Genomic DNA, 22,376 nt, shown 5'->3' with positions numbered 1-22,376 from the left:
CTCAAACCTGGTTCGCAGTTGCTCTTTGCGCCATGCTAGCTGAACTAAACAAGGACCCTTGTTTTTACTTAGCGAAATTAGCGCCATGGGGCGTTCCGTTCGCAGTTGCGGACTTCATGGTACTTAACCAAAACAGTGGCACAGATGACAAAATTTATACCTAAAATGTCTCTCGTACCTCGTGAGCCACTTCACATTGGATTACCGCTGCAAATTTCAATATTATGTGCTAGCTGTTTTAGTAAAACGAGTGGGAAAACAGACGACTGAATATTTGCTCTTAGCGTCCTTATGCCGTCATGTAGTATCGCGCTGAGTACGAGCTGCAGCTACCTGCAAGCGCGCGACAAAGCGGTCGGACGTTCTCGCTCATACTGAGCACGATATTACCTAGTTGTCTTCGTTCGTTATTCTTTCACAATATCTTACGTTAGGGATCATTTTCATGTGGTTGGATGAATGCTTTGGGGATGCAGTGAAGAAAAGATACTTGATGCTGCCATGTTTTACTTGCCCGTTGAGATAGATATCTCGAATATAGTCTGCATTTTGTAAATCTGACAGAGCGTACTGAAGATACAAAAAATGTTATTGAGTTCTGAAACTAAGTTTTTGTGTTTTTTGGAGATAAAGAAATCTGAAGTTTCACCTGCCAAAACCCCGATTTGGTTATGAGGTGCGCCGTAGTGGGGGACTCCGGAATAATTTCGACCACCTGGGCTTCTTTAACGTGCACATACACGGGTGTTTTCGTATTTCGCCCCGTATCGAAACGGGGCCGCAGTGACCGAGATTCAATCCCACGATCTCGTGCTTGGCAGCTCAACGTAAATTTGAAGATGGATTGAATCTCGTGCAATTAAATTTTCGACGAGCCAAATTAGCGCCTAGAGGTGTAAGCTGAACGCTATAGGTAATGTGTAGGCAAACTTCAATGTGTATGGGTGAGTTGTGCTTTCTGCATTAAATCATTAAATGTAGAAAATGCAGTAAATACCTCTTCTAATCTTATCTCCCTGCCCTGCCATATAACTACAAACACCACGGAGTCAAACTTAAATAACATGAAAAGAACAATATGGAAGGTACGTGCATGAGCTCGAATGCATGAGCATAAAATGTGACTTTTCTAAAATATTCACTAGGGAGATTTAGAACAGTGTTTCTCGCCTTACGTACGTTAAACGCAAACACATTTGAGGGAGATTATGGTGCGCGCCCTTTCAAGACATTTAGTTTGCCGTACGGGAAACGCAAACGCACGGAAGATGTTCTAAAACAGCGCGCCATATGCTGCCTACTTCCAAACGTATCCAAGCCAAGACACTCCATTAGCAACCACACGGTTGCTGCTATGCGCACGCGTCGCGTCTATGCGCAACGCGTCTACGGGCGCAGTAAGCGCAAGTCGATCTCAGAAATTGGATATCGTTATGCACTCATAACTAACGTTTCAGGTTAGTTTAGAGAAAGCGAAAGCTCTTTTCAATAGTTGTTGACGATCAACGGGAGTCAAAGTGCAGCCATCACGAGAGAATTCCCTCTGATGTGCCGCCTTGTTCGACAAAGCTACTTCACAGCATCCGTAAGCTCCGTAATAGCATCCGTAACCGTAGCATCCGTAATAAAGTACGCTATCATAGCGCACGCAAACCGCAGAAACCCAACAGCGTTCGGAGAATGCGCAGTCAGGATGACGCTACCACTTTAAGTACGTAATCCGTTTACGTTTGGTTGCAAACGCTATTCCGTGATTCTCTGTTGTTGCCCCATCTCGTTATACTTCCCGCTGTTCCGAGGGAACTCCTCGTGTATATATTGAGAAAATAAGGGGAAGGCTACGAGTTGTGCATAGGCGAAGTAGCGGTTTTCGCCATAAATTACGTGTATAAGTGCTCCGAATCTTCATAGGACAGTTTCTAGCGATCGCAAGCGGCGCAATATTTAGCCTGCTGCTGTGGCATAACTACAAATGCCACCAACTTTATATTCGGTGACCACGAGAGGAATGCCTTAGAAATTGTGTGTGCAAACTTAGATGTATGTGAAACAAATGCAGCCTTTGTAAACCATTGCTTTCAAAAGGTCTTAAAGCGACCTGGGGCCATCTCTAGTTGTTTCCCAGTGTATCTAGGGAACTCTTCATTTCAGAAAGCTTATACTTGGCGGAAACAAACGCGACCTTATGGGCTATGTTTATGGAAAGTTCAAAATGTTTCTGTTTAACAGTGCCTGCCTAATAAATTACGAATCGAAGCACCTCAAAGCGTGAATGACTAAATTTTACGAGTGGCAGGAGATGTATCCAAATGCTCAGGCAGAAGTACAAATGCCATCAACATCAAACTTACCCAACAGGTTCGGAGGAGCATTGAGTAGGGGGGGTCACAGAAAAATCACAAGTATTTAACGCAAAGAAGGGAACTACATAGTAAGAAAAACAAATAGGTTTGTACAATGGAAAAAATACATACAAATTCAAGGAAATACAATGGAAAACAAAGTCCAAAAACAATACAAAGGCGAATAGAATACAAAGTTGTACAACAATGTCAAGCGAAGATGTGATGTTCCAAATGTTCACGAAATTTGGCAGGATCTTTTCTTGAGACAATATTATTTGGAAGTCTATTCTATAGTGGGATGGCGCGCAGTAATGCAGAATTAATGAATGACTGTGTGCGGCCAAAAATGCGCCTGAAACTGAGATGATTATGCAGTCGAGTAGATGTGCGAGAAGGACTTTCCAGCGACAAGCGGCTGCACCATGAATTATAGTAGTATATATGAAAGAGGCATAGAAGAGCAACAGAGCAACATAGGGGAATCGCATCGCAAATGTGTGTGCGAACTTCAGTTTACGTGGATCAAATACAGCTTTTCAGAAACGTTCCTTTCTGAAGATCTCCAAAGCGCTGTGGGATCATCGCAAGGTCGGTTTCACGACGCACGCGATCGAGCTCCTTGCTGGACACAAATTATATTTGGCGAAAACAAGGGGCAATGTTATGAATCGTGTGTAGTCAGAACTTGAGTTTAATAAGACCTGCGCAATCACTTACGCATTAAAGTATTGCAATTTTTGCTCGCGGCGGGAAGCATGCCACTTCGCGCTGACAAATGCCAGCAGGACCACATTTGGCGAATTAAAAATGTCGGACCACTATGATAAATCTGTGGGCGAAATTTCAATGCTCTTTGACGAAATTCAGCTTTGGTAGAGCATTTCAAAAGCGAGTGTCACACGTCCGTTATCAGCTATGTTTCGCTTTCCCGAGGATTCCCTGGGCCACAGCAAGTTCATACGTAACAGCAATAGGCAGAATTTTAAGCCTTTTGTATCGCGCAGTTTTAACGCCTCTTCCGTAATTAGCCGCGTTACAAACCATTATAATACTCTTTCGTCGGTACCTCCATGCGTTGTACAAGGTTTACCTGGTGACTTCAGTGAACTAATTGAGGCGGCTTGTTCATGTTTGGTGAATGTAAGAGCTAGATCATAGGTGACGTTTAGGCAGAGGTGATCGCAGGTGGGTTTCTCACGTCATGTCCAATAAATTATGCTTGCGAGCTTTTCGGAGATTTAAGGGCGTCTTAAAAACGGTTTAATTTTACCCTATTTCTCTGCCAGGACTCTAAATCCTACCGATATCAAATTTATCCAAAATGGCGCGAAAGCTAGGTCACACCTGTGAGCAAAGGTACTTGCACGTTAATCAAGTATAGCCTTTCGGAACAGTTTCTTGGCCAAGTACGCGATGGCGTTGCATATGGCCCGTCTACGCTCATTTACCAGCGTGTCACAAAATTTGTATTAGTCGAGAATAATGTGCAGGGTATGGGTTACGTGTAGGCAATATTTAAAAGCGTTCTCGTTAATTAGGAGCTGCGCATTAAGTTGCATAATCATGCACTTTAACGCGTGAATGACTGAATTTCAAGAGCGCCAAAAAAATTTATGAGAACTATAGTCATATACAGATAACTTTTTTAAAATTCCGCAATATAGTAATTACTCAACAGAAGTTCTCACAAAAGCTCGAAGGAAATTGCTGCGCTCGAGATTGTGCAGTGATTCTGCGAGGTCGAACAAGTCGCCTGCCATATTTTGGAGCATTCGAAAAAAAAAGACAAAATTAGTGTTTAGTTGTATCTTTTTAGTTGTTTGAGAATGTCAGTTTTGTATAATACAATTTAGAACAAGGGAACGACTATACAGAGGGTTACAATGAAGCCGATCTCATACTTGCAGTATAAGGTGACCTCTACATGTGCCTGACCAATCTCACAGCCCTGTTGGCTGCTCTGACATTTTGACACTGACCCGTGCAATAACGGAAGAGGCTGTATACATTGCATAGGATACGCCTTAAATTCTGTCACAAGGTTTACGCCAAGTAGTTAGCCTTAGAATAAAAGAAATATCAGGAAATGCTGTGTGGGAAATTCACCCGACATATAAGCAATGCAACGCAAAACATTTGATTGAAACTATCCGCTCTGAGCCTTTATCCTAGCCTTTAAGCGTACTGGGTGCGCTTCCATCACGGCCCGCAAGGCATCCCCAGAAGAATTTTGTTCCATGATCGTGTCAGCGATGCTTTCAGGGCCGGCATGCTAATCTGATGCCTCGCTTTCAAGAATGGCGAACACACAGAAGTCCATTGGATTTAATTAAGTGCAGTCCTCCGACCACTCTTCAGCTGGAATGAAGTCGGTCGCGAGAGCGCGACATGGTGCAGAATCGTTCATGGATTGTTTTGCTGGGGCGCTGTCCTACTGCGAACCCCAAGACTATTCCCAAAAGTGAGAAAGGGATCGGGGCAGCAAAAGAAGCTCCAGAACATCTTTAAGGTATACGTGCGAGTGTCGATGTTTGCGCATTTTGTCACAAAACGAGGAGGAATGTAGGGCAAGGGTGGTAACCCAAGCTCCAACCGTGACCGAGATCGCACGGGAGTTTCGAAAAGCTCTACGATAGGCTCCATCAGCATGCCCTGACGAATTTTGTGATGGGCCACTAACGTGAAAATACTATCATCGGCGAAGACAGTTGCCCACTGCTTCCCTTTCGCTACCCGTGCCATGTGCAGAAGGCAATTTCCTTATCATTTGGTCTGCGCTTCCGTGAGGTCACGTCTGCTCTGGAACTGGTAGTGGAACAGCTTGAGATCCTGTGCCTGACGAAGCAGTTGCTGCCCTAATGAAGCACTGTTGCGTTTGTCGAGATTCCAGCTTAGTACGGGACGTCTCCTGAACTTTGTTCGTTCGATATATATATATATATATATATATATATATATATATATATATATATATGTGTGTGTGTGTGTGTGCGTGTGTGCGTGTGTGTGTGTGTGTGTGTGTGTGTGTGTGTGTGTGTGTGTGTGTGTGTGTGTGTGTGCACGAGCTACTTTTCTAGCGAACAAAGCTTGTATGCCTGTGTTTGCTGAACGAGGGGCATCGTGCATCACTCGCTGCAGCAACCACGTTGCGGACACGGTCATCGTCTACTCCTCTGTGGGCTGGATCGAGCGAGCGAGCGAGTGCTACAGCCACCCGCCATCTGTATTCAAAAGAAGCGACCTGAAAGGGGCGGCTCACTCAAATGCCGACCGGGCGCCTGATATCGTGAGTAAACCTTGCGTGGTTCAAAACATGGAGGGCAGAAACGCTCTTGCATTAACACTTGGGCACATGGCGCTGCACTACGGATATGCCTTGAGACGCACACTTCACTAAAATAACAATAAAATAAAGAAACTAAGGTTTAGAACTCCTACATTTCCATGAAAACAACGCGAGAGGGTCGTGTCAAAAAACATGAGGATACCTAAACACTCCTTACGAGTTGTGAATACGAAAGCATTAATGTCCAATTCAACACCGCTGAGCTGTCCTTGGGGTGATGAACTTATCGCAGGCAAGCGACCGCATTGAAACGCTTGGGACGTTTTAATTTGGCCTTACCGAGGCGCAGTTAGAATACAGGCGTGAACTAGCGCTGGGGGGGGGGGGCGAAAAACGCACTGATAACACAAGCTTGCAAGTAATTGGGCGTCGCGGCAATGTCCTCTCCCCTCACACAACACCTGGTGTGCTACTGCGGCAGCAAGTGTCCGCTTTCCCACGTTCCGCTCCATCGACGCGCGTTCGTGCCATGGCGTCTCAGCTAATGGAAACTCCATCGAGTCGTGCTCGTCACGTGACGTGGCAGCCAACGGGATTTTAGCTGCCGTTTCGCTGCTACAGACGCCGGACGTCGGATTTTTCGCTTAATGAGGCATTTGATGCGAACCAGCCGTTTCCAACAGCTCGATTTCACGCCCCTTATCAGATCAACGACGTTTCACAGCACGGTCCTTGTACTTGCCATGTTCTGATACCACTTCCGATGCCGGCGCGAAGGAGCGCTTGTGTCTTACTGGATCCGCGCAAATGGCATCGCTTGCTGATCCGACGCGTCTGAGTTTACATGCGCGTAGCAAATGGGTCGGGTTCGGTGAACCTATACCGTGCAATTGGGCTGACTCAGCCTGACTCGACGCTATGGTGACGCAACCCGATGGGGTTTACATGAGATTGACCACCCGATTCCAACCTGACCAGTAGACTCGATGTGCTTCTGACGGGTTCACATTGTTACGGGAAGCACGAGTCACTAAGACGAACAACGGCATGTGTATACTGCATTGCTGCGATGGCGAGACAGATATTATGAGAGTATGAAGAGTCCGTAGGACAGAACGAAACGCGAGAACTGTTCAAAAGAGAAAAAGAGGAACTCCATGATGGCTGCAATGTTATTGTTCAGTGCAAGGCACGCCTAGTGTACATGAAGATGGTTTTAGACTAAGGCCTCAGTACCTTAAGACCACGTGACCTTTGCACGGTGATAAGGAATCGGTCGGGATAGTGTACACAAAGTAGGTCACAACCGGCGACATTATTAGAAAGCGTGCCATCGAAAGCCCGGTTGAAGTGTTTTGCAAGACTTTTGGTCTGCGGGTGATGTGCCGGAGTGGTACGGCGGACAGTGAGCCGTTCGTTGACAAGCGCGGTAAGAACTTCCGGAAGCAAGACAGTTTCACCGTCTGGTTCACACTGGCGAATCCAGCTTCTAGGCGAAGGGATTCTCCTGCAGCCAAAATTCGCGTCGTTCGCAGTGCTTGCACACCGAGTCGCCCGAACGCGATATAGGCGACATCTGCCGATTGAAGCGCTAATTGCTAGTAGGTAAGGCGGGGCGTGGCACTTTTGACGGAGATCGACGTTTCTGCGCAGGTGCGCGTAAGAACTGGCACGAGAGAGAAAATCTGGGGGCATTTGCTCCTTGAATGTATGACTCGGCCTAGGCACTACGGAGGAGGTTTCTTAGCGCGCGCTGTATTCGTTTGTCCCCTAGACATGCCGACATTGCGGAATGCGGTCGAGCTGGTTTATACGCTCCGCCGCTGGCTGCCCGTGCGGTGAGGCAGTGGGCGCGGATGTGAACGCTGTGTCTGAAGAGACAATGTTCTGACTGGTGTCGTATAAGTCGCGGGTCGCTTTTTTCGTCGCGGCGATAGACCGGGTTTTTTACAAGCACTGCTCCAGGAGGGCAGAGGTAACCGGCAAACGGAGGCCTCAGGGGAGCACCTGAGGTTATATCAAAACAGGTGGCGCAGGATCTCCGCGGCACCCAAGCGGTAGCGGGGGGCATCAAAGCTGGAAGCAGGGCGGCCCGTGGGTTGGGGCCGCAGAGGCCGAAGCGTGCCAGGGGGTGTTCGCACAAAAAATTGGCTGTCCGCGATACCGGACAGCCGATCTTATACTCCCCTGGCACTCGCAGGCCTCTGCGAGCCCCAACCCACGGACCAGTCCGGCTTCTGGCTTTGATGTCCCCGTTTCCGCTTTGGTGTCCAGGAGGCGCCGCCAATAATGCGAAATAATGACACGTTCTTTTCGTTAGTCGAATAAATGATCGAATAAATATAATTGCCTCGAGCCGCCAACTTGCGGTGGTAAGTTCAGCACTATCGCGCCCCGCGACTTCTGCCGGCACGCCTAGGGACAAGCGCATACAGCGCGCGCCAAGAAACTCCTCCGTAGTACCTAGGCAGAGTCGTACTTTCAAGGAGCAAAACTCCCCACATTGCTTCTCTCGCACGAGCTCTTACTCGCGCATGCGCGCAAACCTCCGTCGTCTCCGCAAGTGCCGCGCCCCGCTGTACCTACAAGCAGTTGAAAATACGCGGCCGGTTGATGAGACGTTAATTTGAGGGATCGCCAGCCATTTCTGCGCAGGCGCAAGTAGGAGCAGGCGCGAGAGAGGAAATTTCGGGGCTTTTGCTCCTTGAATGGATGACTCTGCCTAGGCCACGGTGTAAGAAGTATATGTTCGTACACCTTGGCCTAGGCACTACGGAGGAGGTTTCTTGACGAGCACATAATAATTGGATATCTCCGCTCATTCTGCGCATGCGCGAGGAGCATTCTGACAGTTGCAGGGGGGTGCGTTTGGACGTGAGGAGTTTTCTCGGATGACTTCAATGGCAAAGCATTACGTCGTGCCGATGCATTGTTCATTAGTGTCGTTGAGCATACCACACATTTCGCGCGAATCGGAGGAAAGGAAACAGTTTTTGTATTCAACTGCCGTGCCGATGCATTAGTTAATGCAGCTGAGCATACAACACACTTGGAAATTCGTGGGAATTGAACATATTGTACTCTGCCTCGCCAAGCAAATTGCGCCGTGTATCCTTGTGAGAGCTGTACAGCCACACTGGCAAAACACTACGCCCTGCGGATGAATACTGAACAAATGTGTGCTAAAGAAAAATGGTCGTCATGCAATTTCATAGCAGTAGACCCTCGTGAAAGCTGTACAGTAACACTGATATTGGTTAAGTGGTGCATATTCGTAGCGATTCTGAGGTGCTTGTGCGCAAGGGTAATTAATGAAGGAGCGCGTATTACTAATCCCGGCTGTTACGATTTCTAGCTCATATACGGCGCGCTCTATGTGGGCAATACAAGGGCTCAGATCGCTGCTACCGCGTGCGAAATAGCTCTGAGGGCCTGCCAGTACACTTGTTCGGCGTCTCCGTGCTTTTACTGCGACAGGAGACGTGACGGCAGGTGCGGACGTATATCACATTATATCATCTGACAGTGGCCGCTAACCACTTTTGGTACACTACGCCGCAATACACTACGTTTGCTTCATTGCGCGACAGTTGTGCCTTCCGGCGAAGCAGACTTTAGGCAAACGGCATTATGCAACGCTCGAGCCGTCTTGTCTGTCACTGCGGATAGAACACGCATGCACGTTCAAGCTACTTGAGCTGCATCATTTTGTCGATGTTTACCCCTCTATACTAAATGAAGAGGATGACGTACGTCTGTGTGGGTGACTTAAAAGATTGATAAAAAGCCTGGCAACCTATATGCACTCAGTCAAAAAAGACTATTTATGCAGGTGGCCACACTCCTGTAAAAAAAAAAATGCAATTCAGTGATGACCCTCTGGAGGTGGATCTGCACCTATGTAAGCACAGCCAGCTCAGCAGTCTCAAAGTAGGAGCTGAAGAGAACTTTTTAATGCTCATTATACAACATTGATAGCGATTAATTTGTGGTCAGCCAGTGACAAACGCATTGCACTAAACAGCGAGGCTTCGTCTTAATCCGCAATGCTTATGTAGCGAACAGGAGAGCAAAAGGTGAACACAATGTTTTCATACAAGGCAAGTCATCCATGTAGTGGAATTGAGTTTATCGTTGGTGTAATGTTGACGCACTTACTTTCTGAAGTCCAACTTTTACAGCAACTTAGTTGACGTTATTGCCGGTGCTTCTACTGGAAACATCCAAACTATGATTTATCAAATCAGGTTGCCTTCTTGTACTTTTAGAAATTTTCCTCTGGTCTTAAGTCTTTTCAGAATCTGGAAGAGCTGGCTGATTGCACAAACCACGCAGCCAATATCAGTGTTACTGAACAGCTTCTACAAGGATCCACTGCTATGAAATTCCATGACAACCATTTTTCCTTAGCATACATTTGTTCCATATTCATCCGCAGGGCGTAGTGTTTTTCCAGTGTGGCTGTACAGCTCTCACAAAGATCTACGGCTCAGATTGCATGGCGACGCAACTTTTAGTACTTTCACATACAGAGCACAAAATCTTCCACTCCAACGAATGCCCAAGTGTGTTGTATGCTCAGTTACATTAAGAACTAATGCATCGGCACGGCACTTGAATTCATAAACTGTTTCCGTTCCCTTGATTTCCCTGAAGTGTGTGGTATGCTCGACACTAGTGAACAATGCATCGGCACGACGTAATTATTTGCCATTAAAGACATCCGAGAAAAGGCCTCACGTTCAAGCGTATCCCCCTGCGACTACAAAAATTTAATATGCTACCTCGCAACAAAATAGCAACAAACTCAGCTTGGACGCGGCTTCTTCGCCTTGCCGGCCACGCCACAGAACGCCTGCCATGCATTCTGTCGATTATGCTGCGAGCTCGGTTATGGACGAGTAGAGCTAACAACTTTCTTCCCCGTAGTACTTAGGCGAAGAGAAATCCCAAGGACCGAAAGTCCCCGCATTTTTCTCTCGCAACCACTGCTCCTCGCGCATGCGCAGAAAGAGCGGAGAAATCCAATTATGATGTGCTGAAGTTTTCTTGTAGCCGTTTGTCCCTAGGCGTGCAGGCATTGCGGAGTGGGGTCCAGTTTGAGAGAGCTCGGACGCTGGCTGCCGGCGCGGTACAATACGTGAAGGCAGTGGGCATTGACGCCCGATTTTGCGACCACTGGACCTATACCACGGCCCCTACTGTCCCCCCGGAAAAATCAGCGGTTTTTTTTTTAAGGTAGAGCGCCGTAAGAAGCAAGAAAGGTTTAATCCTTCATTACTGACTCACCACCAGGACCGATGCCGTGAGAAAGTCTTTCCGACGTACTTTCAGAGGCAAAGTTCTGACTGGTGTTGCAGAAGTCGCGGGGCGCGGTAGTGGTGAACTTAGCGTTGGTTGGTGGCTGGACGTAACAATATTTATTCAACTGTGTTTTTTACTTATTGCAACAACGTGTCATTATTTCGCATTATTGGCGGCGCCTCGAGGACAAAAAAGCGGCAACGGGGACAGCAAAGCTAGAACCGCGCGTGCCACGGATGTATAATATCGGCTGTGTACTGTCGCAAACCACCAATTTCTTTTATGCGAACACCCCCTGGCGCGCTTCGGCCTCCGCGGCCGCACCCCAAGGGCCGCCCTGCTTCCAGCTTTGATCACCCCCCCCCCCCCCCCGCCATCTCTTGGGTGCCTTGGAGATCCTGCGCCGCCTTGCTTTCCTGAGGCCTCCGTTTGCCGGTTACATGTGCCCTCGTGGAGCACGGTCGTAAGAAATCCACTCTATCGTCACGACGAAAAAGGCGACCCGCGACTTATACAACAGCAGTCAGAACCTTGCCGCTTCAGACACGGCGATCACCAAATGCGGCGTCCATGCCCACTGTCTCGCCGCGCGGGCAGCCAGCGTCGGAGCGTAAACAAACTCGACCGCACTCAGCAATACCGGCATGAATGGGAACAAACGAATACAACGCGCGCAAAGCCGCCTGCTCCGTAGTGCCTAGGCAATGCCATATATTCAAGGAACAAAAGCCCTCAGATTATCTCTCTCGCGCCTGCTCTTACTCGCGCCTGCGCACAAACAGCTGGCGATCCCTCAAATGAACGCCTCGTGGCCGGCTGTGCATCACGCTTGTTCCCGCGGCTCGAAACTGCGCAGTTATCGCAGCTCGTGTAGCGTTCGCGTGTTTTCACTTTGCGTCTCATCATCACTATTCGCAACGACGATAATAAATCCTGAGCAAGAAGAGGTACTACTGCTAGAGCCTGCTGGCGAGCACCTTCCTGAAGATGCATGACGCGCCGAAGAAGCGTTTTATTTATTTATTTGTTTATTATTTACGTTACTCCTAGGGGCCCTCACACGATGGTATTACATGGGGGGGGGGGGGGGCACAACCATGAAATGTAGACAAGAAATAAAACTACATCAAATAAACATGCGGACAAGGAACATAAAAAATATATATGAATGAGGGGTATATGCACTTAGTCATAAAAACACAAGAACATTTTACATACCATGTTAATATGTGCAGATAACCATAAGTAATATCTAATCTGCTACCACTAACCGCTTTCTTGCAACAAGGTTTGGAAAGGTGGTAAGTTAACTTCAGTAGCTATGCGTGATGGTAGGTTATTCCATTCTATTATTGTGCGAGGAATAAATGATTTTGCGTACAGCGATGAGCGGCACATTATGCGTTTTACATTGTTAGCTTGGCCACGGCGCCGGAAAACTGCAGGGGGTGGTGAAAAGAAGTCATCGTGAAGCGTGGAATGGTGATAAAGTTTATGAAATAAGGTTAGGCGACCAAACTGGCGTCGACGCGATAGTGATTCCAACTCGGAACGTTGTTTTAACGATGTGACGCTGGTGAATCGTGAATAAACGAAAAAGATGAAGCGAACAGCACGGAAAGCGGCGTGTTCACGACCGACCTTATTCCAGGCCCTTTTTACCACGTTGTCCTTGTACTTTACGTGGCGCTCGTCGAAAAGAACGAGGTGTTTATGCACCAGTTAGATTAGCATTTCCGATGTCACAGCTCACTTTAGGGACTGCGACAGAACTAGCGCATCGGACTTGGGGGCCATCTTTGAAATTCTTTACTCGCGCCTGATTGGTACGCGGTGAGGGAATCTGGCGCCAACTAAATACCGGTCCGGGACCGATCGGCGCGGAAAGGGATATGCCTGCGGATATCGCCGTCGCCGAAATTGGTTCCACGCCGCTGCAGACGGCTAATGTCGCAGTGTGAACACGGCTTCGCTCAGTTTTCGAGGCGCAGCGCGTCAAAAAAAAGATTATTAGTTATAAAATAAAGGAAGCAACAAAGATCACTGACTGCGACGGCTGACAAGGCGGTGGATTTCGCATAGCGTGAGCGGTGGTTGACGGCCGCAGTAAACGAGCTCTTGCCGGAAGCAGCCCCGCAACCAAATTAAATCCCCGTGGTGTTCGCTGCAGACAGAAAATTTCGTAGGCATGGCTCAAAGAGGCGTCCATATTTGAGTTAGGCATTGTAAATGTTTCAGAGAAAAAAAAAAGTACCCGTTTACAATTAAAAAAAGACCGTTTTACGAATTTTGCTATGACGGCGGCTGTCCTCACGTTAACTTTCTTGGGCGTTAACGCATGTGTATCGCTGGGTGCGCTAGCCAGCGGCACTCATGGCCATGGTGACATCTCGTGGCCATCGTGACGTCACATGGCCATCGTGACGTCACATGGCCATCGTGACGCATGCAGAACATCGCTCGGCGATGTTTGCTGATCCTGCGCTTCACGTATCGTGTCGCATCATGGGCCAATACGTCAGACATGTGACGTCAGCAGACAGTTAAATCTAGGAAAGCGTAGAGTAAATTAACTACTGATCGCAGGCCTAGATTTAGAACACGCGTAATAGTGAACAAGAGTGGATGCGAAGACGGCGCTGCTGTAGCTCACTTACGCACGCGAAATCCGGAGATCGTGGTTCCGGCTCCCACCGCCGACGAGTTACCTTCTCACCCACTTTCATTTCCCTTTCCTTATGTTCTACATTTCAGTTACAACCACGGTTATTTTCCCCGATGCTTTCGTTGGCTTCATTGTCTCTTCGCATTATATGGACATACATGACAAAATCGAGCCTCTCGATTTCCGATCTCTGGCTCATATATATATAGACCTGGCAATGTATATATTGCCAGGTCGGTGTGCGCCATTCAAAGAACCGCCTCCTGTACTACTTGCTTACTGCTTTTTATTTTCTTTCTGCATTCTGCGCGCAGAAAAGTATTACAGCGCTCATGACGAGAGACAAGCAATTCCCCTCCAACACCAAGGTGGGTCTATCGTTCGAGCTGGGCACCCTCGTCTACACCGTAAACGGCGCAAAAAAAGGTGTCCAAACAGATTTGGTCAACATTCCGTGCAAGAGCCTCTACGTCACCAACTTCGACGTCGTGGTAAGCTTTTCCTATTCTTTTTCGGACCACAAGCTCATTTGACGATTGCGCTACTTGGCAATCCGAAAGCTATTTGCATACAGCTATATGCCTCAGGTGGGGCATTGGTAGCACCGGCGCAATAGGCAGGCAATACATGTAGGCAACACTAGTCGTGTAATTGTGCGATCTAAATTGGTTTTTACGTCTCGAGAGGGGAAAGAAAGATGTGGAGGACCCCCACATTGTCGCCGGAATCGCGTGCTTACAAGCGCGAAATTCTTAAACCGAGTAGTACTACTGCACGGTAAAACTGTGTACAAGCTTAAATGTGAATAAGGGCGTATATTGGTTTCGAAATCGCACCTTCGCACCAAAAAAGGGTGTTCTTGCTCCGATGCTGGAGCCCGTGAGACCAAATCAGGCGACGTGAATAAATAAAGAAGCGAGTAATAGAACAGTTTCACACAGCCCTTCATTTTTAATGGCGTAAATAATTTTAGAGTATGTGTCCGTGATGACACGTGTCATACGAGGTGCTTTGTTGCATGATATTTCAAAACTTTAGCATGTGAAGGTAGACGACTGACAGTTTACTGTAATTTGGAATTTACAGTTGTATTCTTTGGCTCCAGAGTTGAAGTGCGCTACGCATGACGCCGGAAAGATTAGTAGGTCCGCCTAGAACTACATAAATAACTACATAAATTCACAAATGCGGCATGCAACAGCTAAAAGGTTTACCGTTCAGAGGAGAGAACTGATCCCCCGATCGGTTCTACGTATGAGGGTATGAAGGATCTACATATGCAGCAACAAATCCAAACAGCCAACAAGTGCCCCTGTGCCGGGCCGCGTCTATTTCCTGCAGTGATACGCTTTAACCGCTCGCTTCCTACAACTCTGTGTAGGGGCACGAAGAACGAGCGCTCGTTCTTCGTGCGGTCTCAGAAGATCGTTCTTTTTTTTTTTTTTTGCGCTACCTCTTGTTACAAAGATATGCTATTCCGCTCGTCTTATTTTCTAGCCTTGCCTAGGAAACATACAGCTCAACCGAGCCATGATATTTGAAGGCGTCGAGGTGGCCCAATCACAGGCCGATATAAGGCAGGTCATACTTTTCGAGAGCAACAATACCATCTTCTACAAGGTGAGTTCCCTGCACACCTAAACCGCGCACCCCGAATATATTTCTGCACGCGTGCGCCCCGTGTGGCGCGCCTCAATTCAAACGCCGCGCGATGTTATTGCACTGCGGAACACGTGTTGTCGAGTGCGAGAGGTGCAGGCAGATCACGTGACGTGTGTGCGACGTTCAAATGCCGACGGACACGTGCAATTTGTGAGGCACAGCGAAGTGTGAGCCGCAGACACATAGCGCGTCTCAGACGATGAGGCATTTGCAGGACAAGGCCTGCTGTGGATTGGCCAGGCCCGATATTTCACCGTACTGTTGTCCCCTCCCCCAAACAGCAGTCGATGAAATTGACTGGGACAATTCGTCGTGCCTCTTGTTTGCTTGATGCGCCATGTTCATTTCACGATGTCAAGGAAGCCAGCAATATGGGTCAGGAGGCAGTCGGGCAAATATACTTTCTCCGATATTTGACGTGGTTGCAAAGTTTACCAAGAAAATCGCCACTACAGCTTCTTGGGGAACTAAAAGACGATTCGCAGCTTTATTAGACAGCTATACCAATGCTGGGTAGATAACTTCACATCCTAATAAAATGTGTTGCATTGTTTCCCTACCTTTAGCGCAGCAGGCACGTGGCTAGGCTGAAAGGCAATAAGATTGCACGCAACAGAGTGTGCTAAGAATCTTTGGATCCGGACAGGCCACCAATGAAAACTGACCCTGTCAACTTTTAACACCTGAAATCTGCCGAGTAAGCATAGCTTAGCAGGACTCTTTGAGGAACTATCAGACATTGTTTTGGATATCATCGGCTTTAGTGATCTGAGAAGAACAGGTGAGGCTTATACATGGCTGAATAATGGCCACGTCCTCTACCATAGAGGTCTCCCACATAAGAAGCAATACAAGGTAGGATTCTTATTCCATAAGGACATAGCGGGCAACATTGACGAATTCTACAGCATTAGTGAGAGTGCAGCAGTAGTCGCAGTCAGACTTAATAAGAGGTATAGATTAAAGGTGCTACAAGCTTACCTACGCTCCAGCATCCACTCTCGATGATGAAGTAGATCAGTTTGATGGAGATGATGAATTAGCGATGAGAGAAGTGAAAACTCAGTATACTGCAGTAATGGCCTATTTCAATGCAAAAGTGGTGAAAAAGCAGGCTGGTGAACAAGCAATTAGCAACAACGGCGTCGATTCTAGGAACTCTAGAACAGAGATGCTGCTAGAGTTCGCAGAAAGGAATAAGCTGCGAACGATGGACACCTTCTTCATTAAGCGAAGCAACACAAAGCCTACTTGGAAAAGACCCTAATGGTGAAACAAGACATAAAATTTATTTCGTACTTTCTGCCCATCCCAGTATAGGGCACGGTATAGAAGTGATAGGAAGGGTAAATTTCAGTGATCATAAGTTAGCGATGGCTAGGATTCACCTCAATTTGAACAGAGAAAGAGTAAAATTAGTGAAGAGGAAACAGGTCAACTTAGAGGCAGTAAGGGTAAAAGCAGACAAATTTAGGCTGGCACTTGCAAACAAATATGCAGACACATAGAACAGAGAGATTATGATGACATAGAGGTAATGAATGAAACCGTAACGAGGCTGGCTTCAGAGGCAATAATGGAAGTGGGAGGCTAGGCACCAAGGCAACAAGTAGGCAAGCTCTGCCAAGTAACAAAGGACGTAATATAGGAACGAAAAAGCACGAAAGTGTCCAACTCAAGGGATAAGACAGAACTGTCAAAACTGATCAACAACGCCAAAATAAGTGATATTCGAAACTATAACGTGATGAAGACTGAAGAAGCCGTAACAAATGGACACAGTCTGAAATTAGAAGGAAACTTCGCACAGTACAAACCAAGAGGCGTGAACTGAAAGATAAGCATGGTAATATGAGTAATATCAAAGGTATAGTAAAAGCAGCGGAAGAATTCTATACTGACCTTTGCAGTACCCAGAGGAGCCATGTTACCTCCCTTCGAAGCAGTAATGAACAGGTTGCAGACTCTCCTACAATAACTAACGATGAGGTCAGAAGGGCCTTGAAAAACATGAAACGGGGAAAAGCGGCAGGAGAAGATGTATTAACAGTTGATTTAATCAAAGATGGGGGAAACATAATGATTGAAAAACTGGTGGCTCTCTACACGAAGTGTCTATCGTCATCAAGGATAATAGAAAACTGGAAGAATGCAAACATAATACTGATCCAGACAAAGGGAGACATATATAATTGAAACATTAGAGGCCCATTAGCTTACTCCGACTGTTATATAAAATATTCGGCAAAATAATTTGCAATAGAATAAGGGCAACACTCGACTTAGTCAACCAATGGAAAACGCTGGCTTCAGGAAGGGATACTCTGCAATCGATCACATCCATGTCATCAGGTCATCGAGAAATCCGCAGAGTACAATCAGCTTCTCTATATGGCTTTCATAGATTACGAAAAGGCATTTGATTCAGTAGAGATAGCAGCAGTCAGAGGCATTACGCAACTAATGGTACAGGCCGAATGCATAAATATCCTGGAAAATATTTAGAGAGTTTCCACAGCTGCCTTAATTCAACACAACACAAATAGGAAGATGCCAATAAAGAAAGGGGTAAGGCAAAGATACACTCTCTCCAGTGCTATTCACTGCGTGTTTGGAAGAAGTATTCAAGCAAACAAACTGAGAAGGCTTAGGAGCAAGGATCGACGGCGAATAACCTGAAGCCTTCGGTTTCAAGACATTGTTCTGTTCAGTAACACCAGAGACGAGTTACAACAAATGATTGAGGACCTGAGCAGAGTGAGTGTAAAAGTGTGGGTTGAAGATTAATATGCAGAAGAGAAAGATAATGATGAATAGCCGGGCAAGAATAGAGGCAAGATCGCCAGTCAGCCTCTAGAGTATCTGAAGGAGTACGTTTACCTAGGTCTATCAATCACGTGAAACCCGTACCATGAGAAGGAAATTCACAGAAGAATAAAATGGGTTGCATCGCACACGGCAGACATTGTCAACTCCTGACTGGAAGCTAGCCATTAACATTGAAAAGGAAAGTGTACAATCAGTGCCTTTCAGCGGTGCTGACATACAGGGCAGAAACTTGGAGACTGAGAAAGAAACTCGAGAACAAGGTAAAGCCCACATAAAACTGCGATAGAACGAAGAATGCTAGGTATAACGGTAACAGACAGAAAGCGAGCGGTTCGAAACAGAGAGAAAACGGGTATAATCAATATTCTAACTGACATTAAGAGAAAAATATGGAGATGTGCAGGTCATGTAATGCGCAGATTAGGTAACCGGTGGAGGATTAGGGTTACAGAATGGGTGCCAACGGAAGGAAAGCGCCGTCGAGGACGGCAAAATACTAGGCGAGGTGATGAAATTCAGAAATTCCCGGGCGCTAGGTGGAATCGGTTCGCGCAGGACAGGGTTAATTGGAGATCGCAGGGAGAGGCCTTCGTCCTGCAGTGGACGTAAAATATGATAATGATGATGACGGCGATGTCAATGTACCTTTGTATGCAATATACCTTGTAGCGAAGTTTCATAGAAGTCCCCCCGTTCAGAACATGGCGGTTCATTGGCGGATGGAATGGTCGATGGATGGATGCTATGAGCACCCCTTCCAAACGGGGTAGCAGGTTGCGCCACCAAGCTCTTGTTCTTTTTTGGCCTAATCTCCTACCAATCTTTTTCAAACACACACAGACACAAAGAATTCCCAGCATCAAGCTTTCTGAACCACTGCTAGGAATTTTGTGTTTGTACACCTCCTTTATTTTACGTCTCTCTGCTTTTTGGCTACCCAACATCCAAGCGCTTCTTAGTAATCTCTTTTGCGGAAATGTTTACCCCTGCTATCTCGGAACCCAAAGGCTTCAAGGAGGCCACAGGAGCCTAAACCGATAGCTGGGTAGATAATTTCACATTTGAATAAAATGTGTTGCATTGTTTCCCTAGCTTAACCGCAGCAAGCACATGGCTATGCTGAAGGGCACTACTGAAATAGTATTTATTAACATCTTGGGTGACTCTTCAGCTTCGCCTTCGCAAATGGAAACCACTCAGGCCGGCTGAGTCTCTCTCGCGCTCGTTGCTGTTCCTCGGATTGCCGTCTCAGTCGCTTGGCTTGGGCCTCCTTTGCTCGATACTCAGAATTCCCGGCCCGCTTATTCCGCACTGCCTCCGCCTCTCTCGCCCTATATTCCGAATCCTATAGGAAACTATTCTGGCGAATCGCGGCAGCGTGCCCAGCCTTCATCTCCGCCTTCCCCGCTTCAGTCTGACGTGGCCGACCTCGGCGCCGAGCAGGAGTAGGCGTTCCATCAGAACTCGTAGAAGAAGACGAGTCAAAAGAGCACCAAGCACTGGTAGACGTCACCGCACCCATCGCACACGTGTTTTCTCTCGGCGGCCTATAGCGGGCCCAGCCTGCACTTAATCGGCATACCCATTCCCCACAGACGAACAGTAATTTCAGGATGGCAACGCCGCTCGGCAGACTCCTGGGCCGACGAATGGAAAGTTTCCATGGGTCCACTACTCCGGACAGACGAGTCCTATAATGTCAAATTATCGCGTCACCACGCGGAGAACAACTCGGCGGCCCCTTGGCTGGTTTATACTGCTCCCTGTTCTACTACTGCTCCCCCCTTACACAGGTGGTCATGCATTCGCGTAAACATCACCTGTCGCGTTCCCTAGAACGAGGCCACGTGACTCGCACACACGACCCTATCGATCAATCAGGATTTTCATGTCACAACGCCACCAACGCCGGCATTTACGCGACACGAGCTCCTTAAGGCTGTCCGGTTGAAGAATCGAAGATTCGATCGATCTTCCCATCGGGTGACAAACTTAAATTATGTCGGAAGCACTATTGTGATGCAAGTGCCAGCGATGTAATGCAGCTTCCATTGTAGCCTTCACGTCCCGACGCGGCAGTCTTATATTAATTAGGCATCTAGTGACGCGCCTGCGAGGCACATACACGACCGAGTACAGGAACAGCTGGATCCACGGATCGACCTGTACATCGGTAAAATTCCTGCACGAATCCACAATTCGCCATCAGTGCGAAGGTCTCTGTCCCTCTGTCGGCGTCCCCTGACGTGGTTTTGTATAATTTAGGTGTATCTGCGCCACTATCATTCGACATCGTCTTTTATGAGCGCATCAACTTTATTTCTTATTTTCCTGCCTCTCGTTTCACGCTTAACACGAGACCTTTACTCAGGATAGCAAGTTCTATTTTGGTATTGTAAGTGTTGGAAACGATTTGCGCAACCTCTTGTGTCACGTGCGCCTCCGAGACCAACGTCGGAGGCGAAAGTAGTCGCTTCCCCGACTGTCTGCCAGATGGCGCCGCATGCGGGTTCACCCACTCTCACCTGAATTATCGACGAGCAAGACGACGAAATTTGATGACACCGTTTGCAAGGCAGACCCGAAGATGTGCGTGAAATTACATATACCTGCTGCACCATAAGATCGTTGACAGTGCAATATGGAAAAGCACAGTTTCCATTCCAGCACTAAGAATGCTAGCGTTTAAACTCAACCTGCATTTACGTAGGCGGGAGTATACTTCAGCTTATTAGCAGAAAGGCCAGAAGGTTAAAATCTGTTCCTGATGTTTGTGACGAAATAACGGCTGCATAGACGTCGCGAAGTCTTGTTTCTCTTGCCCCTGCACCGTTCTCAGTCTATTGAATGCAGCAATTCTTTATATTTATTTGCATTACATCGGGCCCAGCTACTTTATTGGAGGACGAATTTTCCGAGCGCTTTTTCCAGGCGTCACGTCACGCACGAAAGGCCGGAGTCTCTACACACGAGAGGAAAACTTGAGCTTTTTTAACCCTGCCTAATCACTTCTGCATTATTATTCGATTTATTCGACCCGAGTATAACGCGTTGTAACAAAGCACATGCGAGTTGGTGTCAAAATGAAAAAAAAAATGATCGCACGCTTTATTTCTGAGGAACTCAGGGCCGTGTCTCATTTGTGGGTTCGGGCTACATTTAGGGTACCGAATAATTCACCATAATAAATGTTTGTTGCGCACAAGCTGAATGACGAAGGCCAGGGATTTCATGAACACAAGCGCAACTGTTCGCTTGTGTTCGTCAAAATCCCTGCCCTTCGTCATTCAGTTTGTGCGCAGCAAGTATTTATTGTGGACTGCTACCTGCTCGCCCAAACAATTGCACTTCTTAAGAAATTGACCGTCGCTCTGCAATCAGCTGGCGTGCTGCGTAGATATAACTCAAAGCAACCTACACGGAAAGGCCTTGTTCGCGGGTTCCATCCCCTTACCAGGACTAGTTCTTCTTCCGCAGAAATAATTCTTTTTTCTGAAAAATACGAGGTACTTCGCGGCGCTTTGCCGACCTGTGCTCAATTAGTTTCCTTTTCTTTCTTTTTTTTGTGTAGAAACGTTGCAGGAAGCGTCTTCTCCGTACACTGTGAAAATCTGGCCGAGGCATCTTCCAAATTGACTGAGACGCGCGCAAGCCGTGCTCCAGAAGTGAGCTCGATCCGTAAAACAAAAACAAAAAACGCCTTTCTGCTTGCACGCGCAGATCAAAAAGCTGGCCGAGAATTCCACCTTTCTGCGGCCGGACATGTCGCTCCTGCTGCTCAACGCCCACCTCGGGGACTTCAGGAGCCCCGGGAAGAGCCCATGTGCCCAGTACAACGAAAGAGACCGAGACGACCCGTTCTACCGAATCAGAGTAATCAGGCAATGGCTCGGGGTGCCCTAAAGCCAACCGAGGCAGCTTGGGGAAGAGTAGTCGTCGGACTGTGGAGTGGTGTGTGTGGCGCTAGTGACAAGCTTGTGCCTTGGCCTTCACCTCGTGTTGCGCTGTCATAAAGTGTGACACCCGACAGGATGACTGCGTTTCCTCAGTAGTCGTCCCTTTGCGTAGTTCCACAATATTAGCGTACCTCTTACTCGTGTGTTTTGCGTTGTTCTAAGCGAGAGCTGCAGACCGACTGTTCGATTACGAGCAGCCGCGGTTATCTAAAGGAAGTTAGCCTAATGAGCCGGCGAAGAAAAAACCGCCGAGCGGCACGAACTTTCTCATACTCGATTCATTACGAGTGAACTACAGGACATCCGCCGTGGTTGCTCAGCGGCCATGG

The 22,376-nt window shown here is 47.4% G+C and overlaps 1 protein-coding gene across 1 annotated transcript in view; it reads left to right on the top strand.

The window, feature by feature from the left end:
- The window catches only part of LOC142559261 (uncharacterized), a 41,179-nt gene extending 19,087 nt beyond the window's left edge, over window positions 1-22,092 (top strand). The window contains exons 7-10 of the mRNA XM_075670885.1: window positions 5,484-5,631; window positions 13,915-14,091; window positions 15,098-15,220; window positions 21,812-22,092. Coding sequence (XP_075527000.1) covers window positions 5,484-5,631; window positions 13,915-14,091; window positions 15,098-15,220; window positions 21,812-21,994 — 631 coding nt within the window. The 3' untranslated portion in view covers window positions 21,995-22,092. The remainder of the gene's footprint in view (window positions 1-5,483; window positions 5,632-13,914; window positions 14,092-15,097; window positions 15,221-21,811) is intronic.
- The last annotated feature ends 284 nt before the right edge of the window (window positions 22,093-22,376 follow it).

This window comes from Dermacentor variabilis, chromosome 10 (genome assembly GCF_050947875.1).
Source record: "Dermacentor variabilis isolate Ectoservices chromosome 10, ASM5094787v1, whole genome shotgun sequence".
Lineage (NCBI taxonomy): Eukaryota > Metazoa > Arthropoda > Arachnida > Ixodida > Ixodidae > Dermacentor > Dermacentor variabilis.
The sequence above is the reverse complement of the archived record's forward strand: the minus strand, read 5'-3'. Positions and strand labels throughout refer to the sequence as shown.